This window comes from Choloepus didactylus, chromosome 5, assembly GCF_015220235.1.
Source record: "Choloepus didactylus isolate mChoDid1 chromosome 5, mChoDid1.pri, whole genome shotgun sequence".
Classification (NCBI taxonomy): domain Eukaryota; kingdom Metazoa; phylum Chordata; class Mammalia; order Pilosa; family Megalonychidae; genus Choloepus; species Choloepus didactylus.
In genome coordinates this window covers 123,112,153-123,129,794 of record NC_051311.1, presented here as the reverse complement: position 1 = coordinate 123,129,794, position 17,642 = coordinate 123,112,153, and the positions used below count along the sequence as shown (strand labels likewise).

The following is a 17,642-nucleotide window of genomic DNA, read 5'->3' as shown; positions in this document are numbered from 1 at the left end:
TACTTTTTTCCATTTAATTCTATTACTATTAGTTAATATTTACTGAGTGATTTTTTTAAGTGCCAGGCGAGAGTCTAAGCATTTTGTGTGCATTAACTCATTCAGTCCTTATAAGAAACCAATGAAACAGACACTATATTAAACTGGTGAGGGAATGAATCACAGTAACTTGCCCAAAGTCCCCAGATAGGAAGTGGTAGACCCAGGCAGTTTGATTTTTAACCATTATGCTATTCTGCCTCTGGAAATAATTATGTAATCATATTACTTAAATCAATATAAAATATTGAGACTATGAAAATTATGTCAATCGCAGAACCGAGTAGTGACCTATGATCACATTTTCTTTCCTATAAAGCTATCAGAGTTTCATTTTTATTTTTCTCTATGCAATGTCATTCTTAGAATAGTTCTTATTTGTTGTAAAGCTTCACCACATCAATTTACTTCTTATCCCAATTCCCCTTCTTTAAATGGCTGAAGCCCTTCCGTGCAAGTTCCTCTCTAGTCTCTTGAAAATATGTCATACTGGACTGCCCAAGACTATTCATCTGAGTTGGATCCTCTGTTTTCTGAATCTCTTTCTTAATTCATTCATTTTTCTGGAGAACACCCTCAAATATGTTTTAAAGGGCATATACAGATAAATTTAGTAGATCTTTTTATGCTTGAAATGTCTTCATTCTACCCTTGTATTTAATCAATACATTGACTTGAGTATAGAATTCTAGGTTAAAATTAACTTTTCCTTGAGCCATTCAAGGTGTTTCTACATGGTCTTCTAGCAGTGATGTTTTTGTAAAGCATGATGTCATCTTGATATTTATTTCTCTGGAAGTTACCTGTTTTTCCTCTCTGAGGACATTTAGAATCTTCTTGTAATCCCATGCTTTGAAATTTCACAATGTATTATTCACGCTTGGAAGAACAGAGATAGAAGTTTGATTGAAAGAAAAGAGAGTGTGATGGCTTGAAACTATGTACCGAGAAAGACATGTTCTTTAACTTAATCATTCCTGAGATATGAACTCATTGTAAGTAGTACCTTTGGATGTGGTTATTTCAGTTAAAGTATGGCCTTCCTCAATCAGAATGGGTCTTAATCTTATTACTAGAGTCCATTATAAGCAGAATGAAATTCAGACAGATAGAGAGGACACCACAGGAAGCAAGAGATGAAGGTCAACAAAACCAGAAAGAGAAGGGAGAGGTCAGGAGAGGCCGCTATGTGCATTGCCATGTGACGGAAGAGCTCAGGACCAAGGATTTCCAGCAACCAGCCCAGGGTGTTAGCAGGGGTACTCAGATAGCAGAAGGAAGAGAATCACTACTCAGAATAATAGAGTGATGGGAGTATTTTTGAACCGGGAGACAGGGAGCCAGGAAAGAAAATACCACTGAGATGGGCCAAATGCTATCTGGGAAATGAGTCAGGGAGGACCCACCCCTCTCCCACCCCTCTCATCTGCAATGTTAGGTGCAGCTAACCAGCGTCTTTAGAGAAAACACAAATGCTAATGGGAAGAGACACCGTTCCCCGTGCACTGTGAGGCATAATTCCCCTCTTCAGTCTCTTTGAAATCCTAGTTGAACTCTATATTCTTCAATAAGAACACTTTCATGGGAGTGGACATGTGTTTAGGACAGCTTAAACAGGTGGATGAAATGGGTAGCATCTGAATTAAATGTGTAACTCACTTAACATAATGTTTGGCACACAATAAGAGCCAAATGAAATGGAACTTAGTGTTCATTTCTTTTTATTTTTTATTCTTGTTATTTTTTTTTTAATGTTACATTTACGAGGTAGTGCCATCACACTTTGCAGCCTTGATGGTGTAATAGAAACAAGAAAATGGCGTGTTCTAATCCTTGATCCAGTTGCTGGTTTCTATGTGTATCCTTATTTCATATAGAATAATTATAAAGCTGAAACTGAAATCAAATTTTTTCATGTTTGTGGTTTTAGATGTGCCCAAATTTAATCTGAAATAGGAAGACAGAACTAGAAAGTTCAATGGGATAGTAGAAGTGCCTCTCCTCTTCCACCACAGCTTTCCAAAGGATACATGATAAGTAGAAATGGAGTTTTCTAGGAGGACAGTGTTCTATTACTGACATTACTCATCTTGTGTTTTCTGAACCCAGATTTTTATTGATGTGCCTGGAGAGAGTAAGTCTCCCACTTCCGCCGTGTTCCTCTACCTTGGTGCAGCACTACCCTTCCAGGTTCTCGGGGCCCCATCCTATTGCCGTTACTTATGACTGTCCACAACACCCTTTCAGTTGTAATCTTAGATGCTCTTGGAAACCAAACCATCAAAATCAAGTTGCAAAATGCCTTGTTCACAGCTGGTGCTCATAATATATTTGATGTATCAGGGAACAACTGAGAACTAACTGCCTAGCTCTTAAAATACGGAGGCACTCAAGATATATATTTCCTAAAAAAATTTACCTTGGACAGTTTGTTCAAATACCATAATTACATGGAACTTTTAATAGGAAGTGAGACCTGGTAGGTTTGCTTAGGTTAGTGTGAAATAGCAACACATCCCAAAGTAATTTGAGCAGAGAATAAAAATATATATGCAGGGCCCCCCTGAGGAGCAAGGGGAAAATGCAGAGGTGTTGAGCTACCTCACCTGGATTGTTGCTGATGTCCTCACAAACATCGAGGGCTGGCAGTTTGATGTGCCAAGCCCTCTGTCTCCAGACTTGTCCTTATGAAGCTCATTACTACAAAGGAGAGGCTAAACCCGCTTATAATTGTGCCTAAGGGTCTCCCCCTGAGTAACTGTTTGTTGCTCAGATGTTGCCCTTTCTCTCTAGCTAAACCTCCCCGTCTATGTGGGATCTGATTCCCAGTTGGGTGGGGCACATCTCCATGGAAACACTCAAAGAATCACAATCTAATCAAAACTGATACCTCTGCCCACACAAGATTACATCAAAGATAATGGAGTTTGGGGGACACAGTACATTCAAACCAGCACACCAGTGTATGGATGGATGAGTAGAAAACTAGGGACAAAAGCTAAATGAAAAATAGAGTTGGAGGAAGGGAAGGTATGACTTGGGTGTTCTTTTTTACTTTTATGTTTTATTCTTATTTTCACTTTTTCTGGTACAAGGAAAATGTTCAAAAAATAGATTGGGGTGATGAATGCACAACTATATGATGGTACTGTGAACAACTGATTGTACACTTTGGATGATTGTATGATATGTAAATATATCTCATTAAAATTGAATTAAAAAAAATCTGGAGGCACTCAAAGATAACCTAACATTTGATTTGTGTCTTCAAATTGCCAAAAGTTAGTACAGCATTCTAAAATCCCTGGGGATAAAATCTGCTCCCTTCGAATTGTTATTTTCCTAGTAGATATCAGATTATCAAAAAAAATATATTAAAGAGTGTTGAACATATACAAAACAGACATCAGAATCTTTATAACAAGGCCTCGTTTGGCCCCCTATCCCAGGTTTCCTCCATACGCACAATCCAAGCCTGGAGTTACCTTGAATCCCTGCAACTTTCTGAATTACACCCAGGTATTCTGTGACTAGAACATCAAGAATGCACCTCTCTGGAATTATTCTCATCCCAGATGGAGCAGTTTTTGCTTCTCCCTAAACACACAAAAACATGTAATTATTTCATGATTATTACTTTCCTCTATGTTTTCTCTCCTGACTAAGAGGAAAATATAGCCAATTGTTTCTCATTTCCACAAACAACAGCCCAAAAGGATGTGACTTTAATTTTCTGTAGAAATAAAGTTAGGCAAGAGAATGGTTACATACTTTGACCATGAGTGGGGTTAAACAACCGAGAAGATGGGTTATAGATAACTTTAAAAACAGGACTAGTCATCATTCTATTTAGCAACTGAAAACTAGAATTCCATATTAGTCAGCAACATGCATTAAGGATACCACTGTGTCAAGAGCATTGAATAAGATGCTGTGCTATTTTTCACATAAAAACATGTGAATTGTTTCAAAACAGGATTTCCAATATAAGGATGGTCATGAGCAAACAAAATTCTAATACCTAAAAAATACAAAAAAAAAAAAAAAAAAAAATACAAAGAATAAACAAAGAATCTCATGCACAATAATTGTGTGGCATTTTGCTTTGCCATAAGTTGATGTAAAAAGCTGGAAAAATTTTCCTTCCAAAGTTTTAACAGCAATAATTTGGTAATAATTATCTTGTTTCTGAAATACCCTAATACTATCATACTGTACTCAGAAGGATTTAATCCAGTGACTGGATCAGAAATGTGTACCTCCTTAGCTTAGCTGCTAATGTTTTACTTGAATCTAAGGTCATCATATAGATTATATGTGTTGACTGTTTCCTCAGGTACTCATTTAAAAATGACATTTTAGAGAAAATGATTCATTTGCAAAATAAAAAAAAAAAACTAGTGCCTTTCTGTTTTTCTTCCAACTTCAGCATTTATAACACTATTGAATATGCTTGTTAATATATTTTTTTTTCCTACTAGACCATAACTTTTTGGGAGCAGAGATTGTGCATTGTCTATTTATTCATAGTTCCTGATAAATGTTATGAAATGAATAATGAATGAATGATGCTCTAATAGATCCTATCCAAAGCTTGGATTCAGTGGTGTTTAAAAAATGACATAAGTTAGAGTGTAACCTAAAGCTAAATTGCTAAGAGAGAAAATCTTGTAGAAACCATTTCCAATGTACATAGTTAGGTACAATCTAGCATCTCATAATCTGGCTATTTATACCCCAATTTATAAGATAACAACATTAAAAAAAAAATCAGAGTAATAGGGAGCTTGGGGCTGGTTTAACCTGGTGGCCTTTTACAAGTGCAATTTATTTTTACAGTAGAGAGAGGAACACTGAATCCTTCCAGAATAACCTGATTCCAACAGAATTAAATAAAGTTGTTCATCTTTTCAAGGTTTTTCACATACTTCTGCTTTCTAGACCGTGAAGTAAAATTCCATTTCCCAAAAGCCCCAGTCCTGATTTTAATGATCTTGTCCACATGACATACTTTTTTTTGTTTTGTTTCATTGTATTACTGAATGACAAGTTAAGGATATTCATTTTAACTTGAAAATGTCAGGTATGCACTTTGAAAGATATATTTTTTGCAGCTTTTAATGAGGTGGTGTTTCTTTTTGAAAAAGAAATACTCATCTCTGATGCGGGTGCTGTGTAGGTGACAACTGATATTTAATAAGCGATGGTTCTTGTATTAGTCGCAGTTCACTAAAGAAAATGTCTCAGATTGCTTTTGAAAAACTCTTAGCGTCACTAGCCCAAAGGCAAGATGTGACCTTTTTATTACATAATGAGAATCATTTATTATCTTACAATGTATCTTAAAGTCACAGACAAAATGCCACTTTGATAATTGCTTTCAATTAGCTTTGAGCATAGCATATATTCATAAAATGTCTTCTCTAATTTAGACTTGAATTAGAGAAAATTGCAGACATAATCTACTTTAAGGTTGTCTCATTTAAGGTGATTCGTAGTTTTATATCAAAGAAATCAAAACGAGTAGCTTTAGAGCAGTCTCTTAAAGTATCTTAAGCTGGCTTTTCAATATTTGATTCTATTCTATTACCAATTAATTAACAAATTAGAAACTTAGTTCATCATTTTTGACCTTTAATGCACATTAACTTTTTACTTTCATTCCTAGTGATTGTTTTGAAATTAAGCCTTGCATTTCGTGTTGAAAGAGAGAAACAATCTGATTAGCAAGATAAATAAGATTTGCCTTGGTACCAAATATGTCTTCATGTTGGGCTTTAACTGGAATTCTGGATATTATAAGGGTACATCCTTTCCTGCCTTAAATAAATGATATATAACTAATAATCAGGAAATTATGCTAAATAATCATGTAGCCTAAATAGGGAGCTTTGGGGTGTTATTACCAGTGAGGTTAAAGGTAACATATTTAAAATGGGACTTCAGCTCAGCTTATTTTTTATTAGTCTCCTGAGTATTGGAATATAGTTTAAATGCATATACTTATCTCCTTTAAAATATTTTTTGATATAATAGAAACTCTAGAACTTCTTTTTATACTTGTAGTGTTCATCAACTCATGAAATATTAGTAACCTCAACAGAGATTCTCAGAAATAGGTATTGTATCTGGAGCTTACTGTACTGTCTCTCTTTTCCACAGATAAAAATTACACACAAGAACCAAGCTCCAATGCTGATGGGCCCACCTCCAAAAACAGGGTTATTCTGCTCCCTCGTCAAAAGAACAAGAAACCGAAGCAAGGAATAATCCTGTATTGTTTTAGTCTTGGAAATCTAATTAACATAATTGGGCCATGGAATACTTAAGCTGGAAATCTTTGAACCATTTCAAGTCTCCTGTTCATGCAAAATCATGGAATTGGTTTAACAGTTTTTTGTTAATGAGCTAATGTAAAATTCAGCTATTAGAAAATTTGTCTCGGTTTTTATAGGCTTCTTTGCATGAAGAAAGCAGATGTTTACATGAAGTGATACTGCATATTTTTGTTGCATGCATTTCCATAGATTTTTATGTCTCCCTCTCATACCTCCTCCAATTTCCATTTACTAACCTGTGGAGAAAACCTGTGAAACATAAAAAAAAGGAAATACCATGGGAAATACGATTCTCTCAGTGTGACTGCAGTTAGTAATAAGCACTAATTAGTACTACTACAATGACCGTAATCTTGGGTTGCTATACTTTTCCCTTTTAGAATCAAACAGTGGATCAATGATGTTTGACCTAGGACTTGAGAAGAGAATTTTAATTCAAAGATTGTATTAAATAGTTATATTGTATCTTGCTATACCTAAATAGTGTTCCTTCAACATCTTAATGCTTTTGAGTGGAATTTAAAGTATCAGGTATAACATTTTTTTGAGCTGAAAAATAGAATGTAGGTGGGGTATTACCTTTTCTTTTTTTAAACAGATATAATTGGTTACTTGGCAGTTAAGTGTGGTAATATGATCAGTCTTATTCCTAAATGCATGTGAATCTAGAAGAAAATTCAAATTCACACCAGTAACCAAATTGATGTTTTAATCTATGTGCCTAATAAACTTTAATTCCCACCAAAGATTTAGCAAAAGATGCTTGAGAGAAATGGGTTAATGCATAATTAATTAAGCATTGCAGGACAAATTTATGGTTCTTATGATTAATTTGGTGATGATTAAAATGCTGGAAAAGGGTAAATTATCCATTAATTATCATTAAAATGCTCACCTTTCATAGACAATAGGTCATACAACACAATCACAGTGCAATAGCTAATTTGTTAATTTTTTGGTCATTTATAAAATAGTGTCTGTAAATTTAGTGGATCAGTTAAGTACACTTGAGGAAAGCAAATGATTGTATCAGTTCCTTTTAGTATAAATTGGCACCTGTAATAATATTGAACTCATTAAAACAAATCATGCATGCAATTAGCCCCCCTCCAACCCCAGTTTCTGTGACATTTCCAATGTTTATTTGGAAATGACGGCCTAGATCCTCATTTAAGGTGTTCACGGCATGGTTAGATTCTCTGATTGTTTAAGGAAATCGTGCAGTTATACTTTTCTTAACTTCTCATTAAGTGTTTGATATAAGATGGAACTCCATTCTGAGCAGTCTTGATATTGTTTTTTTGTTCATATTGACCTGCATCCCATCATTGCATGTTTTATGTTTTCAAACATGCTGCAAGGAAAACAAGTGCTTGAAATGCATGATTTATTAGTTTTCTCTCTCCACTCTACATTAAAGTGCTAATGATTTACCAGTTCTATTTTACTATTGATTCATTCATCTTTGAATAACAAATAGCGTTTAGTGATTCTGTTCAACACAATCTTGTGCATGGATTTATGGATTTCAAGTGAAATTGCTATAATTTTATTTCTTTGGTTTGAAAACTCAGCTGAATGTTGCTATATCAAATAGCAACTCTCAAGCAATGTACTATAGTGGAAGATTATGTATGAAGTGTATTCTTTTAGTGTTCCAGGAACATTGGATGGTAAATATCAATCAACAATAAGTCTAATTGCTTTAAAAATAAAAGCTTTTCAATAAAATTAAGACATAATTTAGCATTCCCAGGAAAATTATCATTACAATTGCAAATTTAGCACTGCAATCATTTGCCCTGTTTTTTTTTTTTAAAAAAAAAGGTCATTTAGCAGAGCAGTAATCTAGACAACTAGACCAAAAGAAATCTCTAACAGTTGCAAATGCATTACCAACATAATGTTACATAGCACATACATTGATTTTGTGTGCTATGGTTACAGGTAATACATATTTTCACATTAATTGACAAAATTTTCTACAATGGCCAGGCAGGCTTTATGTCAAAAACATATTTTGAAGCTACGAATTATTTGATGTTCAGTACCACATAGAATTATTATCTTGACTACCTTTTATAGTATATATTTCGAAGGCAGGAACAGTTTGAGAATCATCCTTAACAATCTGTGCAGTGGAAAATAAATTATACACCCTGCCTATATGACTTCAATAATGGAATAATGGGATGCAGCCTCACCTTAATGTGGCTATATAGCTATAATTAGTGCTAATAGTACTTACTCACACTTTCAGTCAGTTGGATTCATTGGTGGCAATAGTAATATGAATCAAATTTTACTTTCCTAAATTCATTTTCTAGAGATACTGATGTACTTGCCCTTCAGGTACACTACTCTTGGGGTTTGGAAAGTGGTTTTTAAAAACCTACTTCAATGATTTTGAGATCAGAGATGATATTCTTCCCATTTATATGACAGCTTCAAGTGAAAGTTCTATGGTATATTGAATAATGAATATTAGCTTTACAGGATGGGAAATTTTCTTCTTTGTGTGTGGGTGGGTGTTTGAGTTGTTGAGCCAACCTCTTTTAAATATAGTAGACATAGAGTTATAAAGTTTTTAAGTTGATGAATCTTTTAAGTGAAAATTAACACTGGGCTTTTGGGGGTCAGGGGAAAAGAGGAAAAAAGTTATCCACTCTGCTAAATATTGTCATATACTGAATTGGTAAATAGAGAAAGATTCCAGAATAAATCTGGACATCCTCACTTCTAATACACAGGGGTGGAGAGACTTTTGTAAAACCAGAAATTTCAAAAGACAAAATATGTTTTTCAACTTACATGTGTATACCAGGTGTATTTGATGTGAAAAAAGTGCTGGTCAATTTATTGCGGAGAAAGGAGAGATATTGGAGGAAGTGTAATAAACAACATTTTAAAACATTTTTCAGTTGTAAGCAGATCATGTAGAGCATAGCCAGAATAAAGCCAAACTCTGATATTTAGGGTAGATAGTCAACTACAGGCAGAAATTTAGATCCAGTAAGGACTAATGAATCACATATGTTTCAGCATTTTGTTCTGTTTTCCTTTTTCAGGGGGATGGGAAGGAATTGCAATTTTGAAGAAAGAATCTGTTTTTGAATCTCAGGCTGTATTCTACTTGAATGACTCAAGATTTTTAAAACAATTTCATTCCTTTCTGTGTCAAACTTAATTTGTTGTATATTGGTTATGAAAAGGAAAATGAACTTTTCATGGCACATATGATCCCCAAAGAATGTATTAAAGTATAGTACATATATTCAAAATTAAAAGATTAAACATTTGTAATATATGTTGAGGATGTAAAATTAAAAATGAATAACCTACAAAAAGAAGAACTTTCATTGTGTGAAAGACAAAATCACCCCTTAAAACCCTCATTAAATTGCATTGTATTTAAATAAAGTTTGAGTAAACTCACATTTGAAAGATTCTGTACATCTTTATTATGTTTAAAAATATGAAATTCATTTAATTACAGTATCCTAAATATTTTCTCAAAATGTTTTATGTGCAATATCCCACTTTTTGAAATAAAACTCTTAACCACTCAGTTAAGTGTCATTACTTGCCACCACCTATTTTGACTAGATTTCACCAGTAAATGAACTCTTCAAGCAGTTTGACAGGCTGTCTCCCATAGTGAGTACATACTGGGGGTATCCAGGCCAGCTGCTGCCTTTTGAAGAAAGGGTTTGGGTATCTTGTGTCTGAATTCTGTATCCTTAAGAATTGATCCATTCCACTGTGGTGTGCTTTGGGCCATATGTTGCTGCTGTGAGCATTTTTCTAGCAATTTCATAGATTCTAGAAGATCTGATGGAGAATTGATGGAATTATGGACTGAAAAACTAGGCCAGGGTCTCTGTATGGACTTCAGTGGAATTTTCTGGATGAAACAAATTTCTAATTTTATTTTGTGTACCAGACCTCAACAAATATCTCTTAAACACTGACTAGGTGAAAGATTTTTTAAGGGCTTTCATCATTAAAAAACAAAAAAAAGCAATCTCCTCTCTAAAAATCTTTCCATCTATTAGGAGGAGTTGAGTAAATTAATGGACATATTAAATGATGTGGTAAGGAAGAGTAAGAATTGAGGAAGCAACTTTCCATTGACAAAAATAGTGGCATAAAATGCTCCAGGGTTCCATTCCTCCACAGAATCTTTGAACAACTAACAAAAATCAGCAGAGCTATCTTCCTCAAAACTCTGGAAAACAGTTAAAGAGTTACAGTAACTCCAGAAAACTGTAAAAGGATTGGAGCACTGAATCAAGAAAATGCAATTAAAACAAACAAAAAAAAAGAGAAGCTCCTGGCACCCTTGTTGCCCTTGCCCTGACTCTCCCTTGCACTCCCATTGTGGGTCCCTGGCCCTGTGCTGGATGATACAGAGAAACCCCTATGCACATACTGGAATACCTGTATGTCCTTGCCAATCTGTCAGGTGGCAGCCTGAAAGACTGAGTCAGGACACTGGTCTCTGACTTGTCCTCCCAGAACTTGTCTTGTAGGCAGAAGCAGCTTAAAAACAGCCTAAAGCACTGTAAGGAACATTTAAATAGTGACCTGGGGCAAAGGCTTACAGGCTTTAAGACACAATAGAGAACCCAAGAGAGGGAGAAAGTCTACAGGCATTATCTTGTTTTATTGTGTGTGTTTTGCTTGTTTGTTTGTTTGTTTGCTTTTACAAATTGAAGGTTTGTGGCTACTCTGCATCAATCAAGTCTATCAGTGCCATTTTTCCAAAAAGATGTGCTCACTTTATGTTTCTGTGACATGTTAATTAAGGTAGCTACATTGGGTTTTTTTTAGACAATGCTTTTGCACACTTATTAGACTACAACACAATGTAAACATAATTTTTCTATGCACTGGGAAACCAAAATAATCGTGTGACTCACTTTTTGCAGTATTCTGGAACTGAACCCTCAATGTCTCTGAGGTATGCCTGTACTTCAAAGGAAATAGAGGAGGCATTCAAATTCCTGTAAACTAGGAAATTCCTAAGCCACTAGTGAGTGTGAGCCCAGGACAAGACACAAGCTCAGAAAAGAGGATCCAACACTTCACTTTTGCCTCAGGATGATCTTCTTGATGGGATGGCTAAATCATGAAGGAGTGCACATCCCAACACAGAATCAATTTGCAAAGACTGTGAAAGGTGTTTGTGTGTTGGCTTGTTTTTGTTAGCTCCTGGCACTCAAGGAAATCTTGTCATATCATTAGCTGGATACAAACTTAAGGAACAGAGAACTCAGGGGTGAAACCCCAACATTAACACTTTAAAATATTAAAATGTACAGTGTGCAACAAGATTACAAGACAAACAAAGAAACAGGAAATGATGGTCCATACGAGGAACAAGATAAAAATCTAGAAACCTTCAACAAAGAACACAAAGCTTCAGAATACTGGACAAAGACCTTTTAAAAAATGATCCTCATATGCTCAAGGAGATAAAGGAAAACACAGAGAAAATAATTGAATGAACAATATGAGAATCTCAATAGATAGAAATTGTTTAAGGAACCAAGTAGAAATACCAGAGCTCAAGACCAGAATAATTGAAATAAAAAATTCCCTAGAGGGTCTCAACAGCAGATTGGACCTAGCAGAAGAAAGCATCCCTGAACTCAAAGATGGGACAATTGAAATTATTCAGGCTGTGGAGAAGAAAGAAAAAAGAAGTTTAAAAAGTGAACAGAGCCTCAGAGACCTGTGAAACACCATCAGGAATACCAATATACACATTTAGGAGTCCTGGAAGAAGAAGAAAGAGAAAAAGGAGCCAAAGGAATATTCAAAGAATGTTGAAAAGCCTCCAAAACTTAAAGAAAGACATAAATAGACACATTCCAGATGCCCAACACACCTTAAACAGTATAAACTTGAAGAGAACCATACCCAGACACATGGTAGTCAAACTGCTGAATGCCAAGGACAAGGAAAGAATTGGGAAAGCTGCAAGAGAAAAGCAACAGGTTATGTACAAGGGAGTACAAAGAAGATTAAGTGCCAATTTCTCTTCAGCATCCATGGAGGCAAAAAGGCAGTGGGATGAAATATTTAAAGTGCTGAGAGAAAACAATGGGCAACCAAGAATTGTATATCTGGAGAGACTGGCTTTCAAAAATGAGGGGCAGATTAAGACATTGCCAAATAAGCAAACACTGAGGGAATTTGTCACCCTTAGACTTCCTCTATAAGCAATGCTAAAGGAAATGCTTCAAACTGAAAGAAAAGAAGACAACACTGGATCAAAGTAGCATAAAGAAAATAAATACCTCCAGTAAAAGTAACCATAAGGATAATCACAAATATGAGTACTATTGTACTGTGTTTTTTGATATTCAACTCCACTTTTTACTTTTTACAGGTTCTAAAATGCAAATGTAGGAAAAGTAATGAAAAATCTATGGTTTTAGACACACAATGTATAAAGATAATTTGGAACAAGACAAAAAAGATGGGGAGTGGAAGGTATAGGAATAGTATTAGATTATGCTATTGAAACAAAATTGTTATCAAATCAACATCATTGTTATAGATTTGGAATGTTAAATGTAAGGCTCATGGTAACCACAAAGAAAATATCTGGAAAATATATACAAAGGAAATCAGAAGAGACTCAAAATGGTATACTACCAAAAAAAAAAAAAAAAAAAGAAATGAAAATGAAAGTAGGCATTAATGGAAGAATTGAGGGACAAAAGAGTTATATGGCTTACAAAACCAAATAACAAAATGGCTAAAGAAAATCCTGCATTATCAGTAGTTACTTTAAATGTCAATGGATTAAACTCTCTTGTCAAAAGGGAGAGATGGGCAGAATGGATTTTTAAAAATATGCAACTGTATGCTGTTTACAAGAGACTCATCTTAAATTCAAAGACACAAGTAGTTTGAAAGTGAAAAGAAGGGAAAAAATATTCCATACAAATAGGAACCAAAAGAGAACAGGAATAGCTATACTAGTATTAGATAAAATAGACTTTAAGTAAAAAATTGTTCCAAGGGACAAAGAAGGACACTGTATACTGTTAAGGGACACTATAAATTGATAAGAATTATAAATATATATGCAGCTAACAGAAGAGCTCTAAAGTATATTGACAGATTCGAAGGAATAAATAAACAGTTCTGCATTAATAGTAGGGGATTTCAATACACCTCTTTCAGATAGATCATCTAGATAGATCAGTGGAAAGTCGAAGACTGGAATGATACTATAAACCAACCATATCTAACAGACAAATATAGAATGCATCATCAAACAACAACAGAATATTCATCCTTCCCAGTACATGGGTCATTCTCCAGAATAGACCATGTATTAGGGTCATAAAACATGCCTCAATAAATTTTAAAATATTGAAATCATACCTTGTATTTTCTCTGACCACAATGGAATGAAGCTAGAAAGCAACAGAGGGTGAAATGAAAAATTCACAAATATGTGGAAATCAAACAACATACTCTTAAACAACCTAAGGGTCAAAGAAGAAATCTCAAAGGAAATTAGAAAGCATCTTGAGGTGAATGAAAGCAAAAACACAACACACCAAAACTTATAGAATGCAGCAAAGACAGGGCAGAGAGAGAAATTTGTAGCTCCAAATGCTTACATTAAAAAAGAAGAAAGATCTCAAATCAAAGACCTAACTTCACAACTAGAGGAACTAGAAAAAGAAGAGCAAACTAAACCCAAGGTGAGCAGAAGGAAGGAAATAAGAAAAAGATTACAGCAGAGATAAATTGAATAGAAAATAGAAACAGTAGAGGGAAGCAACAAAACCAAAATTGGTTCTTCAAAAGATCAATAAAATCTAAAAATCTTTAGCTAGACTGCCAAAGATAAAAAGAGAGGACACAAATACCCAGAAATTAATTGGAGTGGAGAGACATTACTACCTACCCCAAATAAAAAGCATGTTTATAAAAGGATATCATTTTTTACTTTAATTTTTATTCTTATTCTTTTTTGTGTGGTAATGCAAATGTTCAAAAATTGATTGTGGTGATGAATGCACAACTATATAATTGTTCTGTGAACAATTGATTGTACACTGTGGATGACTGTATGGTTTGTGAATATATCTCAATAAAATTGAACTAAAAAAAAAGAAAAGAAAGAGGATACCATCAACAATTGTGCACCAATAAATTAGATAGCCTAGAGGAAACGGACAAATTTCTAGACACATGCAAACTACTACACTGACTCAAGAATAATTTGACTATCTCAACAGACCAATACCACTGTGGAAAACAGTTTGGCAGTTTGTTCCTCAGAAAGCTAAGTATAGAATTACCATATGATCCAGCAATTCTATTTCTAGGTATATCCCAAATAAAATTGAAAGCAGGAACTTGAGCAGATATTTGCACACCAATGTTCATAACAGCATTATTCACAATTTTCAAAAGATGGAAGCAACCCAAATGTCAGATGAAAGGATGAATGAATAAACAAAATGTGATATATATATAATGGAATATTATTCAGCCATAAAAAGGAATGAAGTTTTGATACATGCTGCAACATGGCTTGAGTGAAACAAGCCAGACACAAAAGGACAAACATGTTATGATGTCATTTATGAAATAATTATAATATGCAAATTCACAGAATCAGAAACTAGATACAGGTTACCAAGGTCTGGGGTGGGGGAAGGGGATGGGGATTTAATGCTCAATCGGTACAGAGTTCCTTTTGGGGTGATGAAAACATTTTGGTAATGGATGGTGGTGATGTTAGTACAACATTGTGAATGTGCTTAACACTATTTAAATGTATATTCGAATGTGGTTTAAAGGGGAAATATTAGTCACATATAAGTTACCAGAATTAGAATTTAAAAAAAAATAGAACTGTACAACACAAAAAGTGAAGCCTAATGTAAACTATGGGCTCTATTTAATTGTATAATTATAATATTATTGTTTTATCAATTTTAACAAGGTTTCCACACTAATTCAAAGTGTTAACAGTGGGTAATATTGTGTGTGTATGGAGTAGGGGTAATGGGAATTCTGTACTTTCTGCAGAATTTTCCTGTAAATCTACAACTTCTCTAACTAAAAAAAAATTTTAAGGAATTCAAATAAGCAAAATGTGATACATATTCAATGAAGGATATGGTTATTTCATTGTAGGAATTTGAAAATTACTCTAGAGAATGTAGACCTGCAAGTGGCTTTTTGAATTAACTAGAATTTTATATGGGGAAAGAAAAAGAAAGGAGGAACTCCAAAATAAGAGAAAGTAAGCAATAGCATGCAGATAGAAATCAAGTGCTGGATGCCTACCTGCTTCATTCCATAAAAAAAGGAAGGAAATTTTTTTTATAAATTATAAGACTTTGAATCACGCTTCTATTTAAAATTGGAAGGAGTAGGAATGACAGAAGAGTAGAGAAAGAGAGGTAAAGAAGGAAGGAAGGAATGAGGGATCAGGGAGGAGAGAGAAGAAAGGCAAACCCTAAAATTAGGAGTAAATGACTGCAATAATTAGACATTTTGAAAGAAAGAAAATGAAACATAAAAAAATCCCTGATTTTCTGACTTATAAAGCCCAAAAGCAATCTCTACCCATGCTACATTTTCAGGAAGTTTTGATTAGATCATATTTTAATAATATGAGTAACTATAAGCTCTCTAAGTTCCACAGAAAATTAAATAGAGAATATTGGTTGTAAAATGTAATGATGTTAAATATGTAAAAACAAATATAAAAATAAATATAAAATAATACAATTTAAGCATTCATAATGGAATACTAAGTTTTTGAAAAATTTACAGATAGTGGTAGTCACTAGCAACTTCAAAAGACTCTCGCCCATCCTTCCACCAAAACATTCGTACCTGAAGTAATTTGATCTCAGAAGAAATGTTTCTGATTAAAATTACACTACTACTACCACTGCTGCTCCTTACAACTGTTTGAAGCTTTAATGTTATCGTTGAAAAATCAGAAAACATATCTGAGTGTAAAGAAGACAACCCAGAGAGGCAGGGCAAGATGGCAGACTGGTGAGCTGTATGTTTTAGTTACTCCTCCAGGAAAGTAGGTAGAAAGCCGGGAACTGCATGGACTAGACACCACAGAGCAATCTGACTTTGGGCATACTTCATACAACACTCATGAAAACGTGGAACTGCTGAGATCAGCGAAATCTGTAAGTTTTTGCGGCCAGGGGACCCGCGCCCCTCCCTGCCAGGCTCAGTCCCGTAGGAGGAGGGGCTGTCAGCTCTGGGAAGGAGAAGGGAGAACTGCAGTGGCAGCCCTTATCGGAAACTCATTCTGCTGATCCAAACTCCAACCATAGATAGACGGAGACCAGACACCAGAGAATCTGAGAGCAGCCAGCCCAGCAGAGAGGAGACAGGCATAGAAAAAAAACAACACGAAAAACTCCAAAATAAAAGTGGAGGATTTTTGGAGTTCTGGTGAACATAGAAAGGAGAAGGTCAGAGCTCAGGCCCAAGCTCAGGCCCTGAGGCGCATATGCAAATCCCGAAGAAAAGCTGATCTCTCTGCCCTGTGGACCTTTCCTTAATGGCCCTGGTTGCTTTGTCTCTTAGCATTTCAATAACCCATTAGATCTCTGAGGAGGGCCCTTTTTTTTTTTTTTTTTAATCCTTTTTTCTTTTTCTAAAACAATTACTCTAAGAAGCCCAATACAGAAAGCTTCAAAGACTTACAATTTGGGCAGGTCAAGTCAAGAGCAGAACTAGGAGAGCTCTGAGACAAAACCCAATAATCCAGTGGCTGAGAAAATTCACTAAACACCACAACTTCCCAAGAAAACGGGGGTATCCGCTCACAGCCATCATCCTGTTGGACAGGAAACACTCCTGCCCATCGCCAGCCCCATAGCCCAGAACTGCCCCAGACAACCAGTGTGACGGAAGTGCTTCAAATAACAGGCACACACCACAAAACTGGGCATGGACATTAGCCTTCCCTGCAACCTCAGCTGATTGTCCCAGAGTTGGGAAGGTAGAGCAGTGTGAATTAACAAAGCCCCATTCAGCCATCATTTCAGCAGACTGGGAGCCTCCCTACACAGCTCAGCAGCCCAGAACTGCCCTGGGGGGACGGCACTCACCTGTGACATAGCACAGTCATCCCTCAACAGAGGACCCGGGGTGCACGTCCTGGAAGAGGGGCCCACTTGCAAGTCTCAGGAGCCATACGCCAATACCAAGGACTTGTGGGTCAGTGGCAGAGACAAACTGTGG

General features: G+C 35.3%; 1 protein-coding gene across 8 annotated transcripts in view; it reads left to right on the top strand.

Moving 5' to 3' along the window:
- The window catches only part of DGKB (diacylglycerol kinase beta), a 748,227-nt gene extending 738,272 nt beyond the window's left edge, over positions 1–9,955 (top strand). For all 8 annotated transcript variants that reach the window (XM_037836813.1, XM_037836819.1, XM_037836816.1 and 5 more), the window contains one exon: positions 6,202–9,955. In XM_037836813.1, coding sequence (XP_037692741.1) covers positions 6,202–6,309 — 108 coding nt within the window. In that variant the 3' untranslated portion in view covers positions 6,310–9,955. The remainder of the gene's footprint in view (positions 1–6,201) is intronic.
- The last annotated feature ends 7,687 nt before the right edge of the window (positions 9,956–17,642 follow it).